Source organism: Entamoeba invadens, assembly GCF_000330505.1.
Source record: "Entamoeba invadens IP1 unplaced genomic scaffold scaff_1105074725011, whole genome shotgun sequence".
In the NCBI taxonomy this organism is placed as follows: domain Eukaryota; phylum Evosea; order Mastigamoebida; family Endamoebidae; genus Entamoeba; species Entamoeba invadens.
This window is the reverse complement of record NW_004191688.1, coordinates 89219-92401: the sequence shown is the minus strand read 5'-3', so window position 1 is coordinate 92401 and position 3183 is coordinate 89219. Positions and strand designations below refer to the sequence as shown.

At 31.3% G+C, this 3183-nt stretch overlaps 1 protein-coding gene across 1 annotated transcript; it reads right to left on the bottom strand.

Annotated features, from left to right (window-relative positions):
* Positions 1-1491: 1491 nt before the first annotated feature.
* On the bottom strand, positions 1492-2848 carry EIN_157840 (Late histone H1, putative; the record flags this gene model as incomplete). The annotated part of the gene is made up of 2 exons (XM_004183352.1): positions 1492-1761; positions 2684-2848. 2 exons carry the CDS (start codon positions 2846-2848, stop codon positions 1492-1494), a joined length of 435 nt encoding a protein of 144 aa, XP_004183400.1.
* Positions 2849-3183: the final 335 nt, after the last annotated feature.

Below are 3183 nucleotides of genomic sequence, written 5' to 3'. Positions count from 1 at the left end.
ACACGTTTTTAGACAGACTTTATAACTTTTTATCTTAGTCAGCAAATGGATTCTTTTGGTAAAAAAAAGAAAAATAAATACCCGTTGGATAGATTAGGATACGAAGGTGTTAATTAAAACAATAACTATTGATATAATAAAGATATTAAAAACCCAATTCAAAAAATAGTTTAAATATTTGTCGTTTAAAACCATACAATAATAGAAATAAACTTATTAATATTTTACTTTTTATTAAAAAACAATTGTTTGTTATTTTATTAACAAAAACACACAAGGTTTAATTTCCTTTCAGAAACCATTTAAAATTGAATAAAGTTATATATGAAATGGGGACCTACATTGACCACCCTCATCACCTTTACCAAAATAAAGTATTTGCCGCGAGTGTTTTTTGAATGAAGTCCACTTTTCAGCCACTGTTTGTCACAATCAGGCGTTTTTCAAAATTTACTCATTGAGTGCCGCTGCCCAAAACTGCGTCCATATAAATTTTAGTGTATTTTTCTTCTTCTTTTACCATATTTTTTGAAAAAAAGCCTCATTTTTAAGAAGAAAAAATTAATTATTTGGATTACCATTTTTCATTTCTGTGTAGATTATTAGGTTGGTTTTATTGTGTTTTTCTGAATTTTAGGATGAATTGATTACCACCTCCAAATATCAAATTAGGGAAAAAGTTAACAAATGGTCTTAAAAAATCCAAATAAAACGGGTGGAGCACATTTTGAAAACTTCAACTGAGCAAAAGGTACACAAGTTAACAAAATGAATACAAATATAGCTTTCGTACAAATCTATAAATAATAAAATAGATAATTTATCTTTCAAAACAGCAAACAAAATGGCGTGTTTAGTACCAATTACTCAAACAAACAATATAAACAACACACAAAAAATCAAACAAGATACCATGAAACATAAATCGCGTTCGATGCAATACTTCTAAAAATACATTAAAACATAGAAATAGTTACCGACTCAAACAATAACAAGAAAAACAATGGTAAAATATATAACAAACAGGGAAATCGCTCTGAAACATGAATAAAAAACGAATCTACAACCAAACACACTTAAACTATTACCATACAATTTTTAAACACTATACAACAACTATAAAAATATTATAAAACAACTATATCAAAACCATCGTGAGTAAAACAAATAACTATATAATAACTATAATAATATTACAAAAATAAACCATTTGACAAAAACAATAATAAGATCATAATTAAAAACTAATATTTCATAATTAATTATTTATAAAAAAATTACTAAAAGTCGGGCACTAATTAATTGTAATACATCAAACATAATAACAATACATCAATTTATAATTAGAAGATGCATGACAAGATGGAAAACAAGAAAGAAGGGGTACTACTTGTTAATCCAATTTCGAATTGAAACAAAAATATGAACCAAGAATCTATTTTTAGAATATTCGAAAACATGCTTAGTAAACAAAATACAAATTTGAATAATTTATAACGAAGCTATTTTTTTCTCGCTTACCTTCTCGCTTATAACAATAATGCTTCTTTTCTCCGCTTTCTCCGCTTTCTCCGCTTTCTCCGCTTTCTCCGCTTTCTCCGCTTTCTCCGCTTTCTCCGCTTTCTCCGCTTTCTCCGCTTTCTCCGCTTTCTCCGCTTTCTCCGCTTTCTCCGCTTTCTCCGCTTTCTCCGCTTTCTCCGCTTTCTCCGCTTTCTCCGCTTTCTCCGCTTTCTCCGCTTTCTTTTCTCTCTTCTTGCTACTCTATATGTTTTTTAAGTTCTGATTATAAAATATAAATTGAAGTTATCGATTTGTTTCGATTTTGTAAAGAAACCCTGGTTCTTTATTAAAAATAGAACATTACCTTTTTTCGTGTCATCGGTAAGATCCATCACTAAATATGAAATTGTTTTCTTAAATCTTTTCTTTGTGGAATTATTAGAGTCTACCAATAGACTCTAACTTAGACTCTAACTTGGAGTCTATCTTAAATAGACTTGAGGCATCTAGTCATAATCAAACCATTAAAATATAATTAAAATACTTTATTTTATAAATAACAAGACTCTTGTATTTAAACCAGATTTTAATATAAAAAACTATAATAATAAAATAATTTAATAATCCTCGTTTTTTGTGTTTCACTTCATTTCAAAGTTTTTTAAAGCACTTAATTGATCAACGTAAAGCTGTTTATTGTTCGGACATTCTCCAGATTTCTGCAACTCTCAATTCACCGTCTCTGACTGATTGTTGCGTCTTTTTCAAATCGGCTTGTGTATTACCTATTTGAGGTAGCTTCCTTCTGTTCGAATTCTACAAGCTTTCTCTTGGCCTCTTCAACCTCTCTGGTGTATTGTTTGGTTTTCTTCTCGACCTTAAGCAGCGGCGTTTTGTGTTTCTTCCTTCTCTGGTTTGATTACTTCCAATTCTGTTTCATATTTCGCTTTCGATTTAGCGATTAAAGCTCCAGTCGCACCAGCGTCCGCCAATTTATATTTCAAATAGATAACTTTCAATTGAAGTCTTTAAATTTCTCTTGGCTTGTTGTTTCACTGCTCTCTCCTTTTCAAGTTCCATCTGTAAATCAGATTTTTGAGCAATCAACGAGTTGATAGATTTCTCAGCTTGTTCCTTATATTCACCAAATTCGTTTTATTTCTCCATCACTTCTCTAAGCTACTCGGCGTATTTCTTTTTTGGTTTTAGTCTGTTTAGCATTAGTTCTTTTAAAATCAAGTTGCTCATTCAACGCAGTCAATTCCTTCTCATAAGTATTCTTCTTCGATTGTTTATAAGTCTTCGCAGCTTGTTCAAGGGCTTCCAATTCCGTATTCATCTCAGACATATCGTCTTCAAGTTTGTCGCATTCGTCTTGTTTCTAGTCAAGTTCCGTCTTTGTTTTCATCAATTCTTCAGAAGCGGCCTTATTATCTTTCATAGTCTCGACCTTCTTTTGTTCGGCCATTTGAACGTTCTTCTTGAAGGTTTAAGCTCTGGGTGTTTACCCTCATTTACACTATGAGGGTAAACAATTCACGAAGACATTTAGAAGTCGTCCAGACAACGTTGTTCTATTTAATAAGTCAAAGGGCTTATCAACAAGTCTTTAACGCGTTGCCGCAAATGCCTGATGACAAGCGTCTCCTAAATAGAAGAGAAAAACACATGACTTTAAGATGT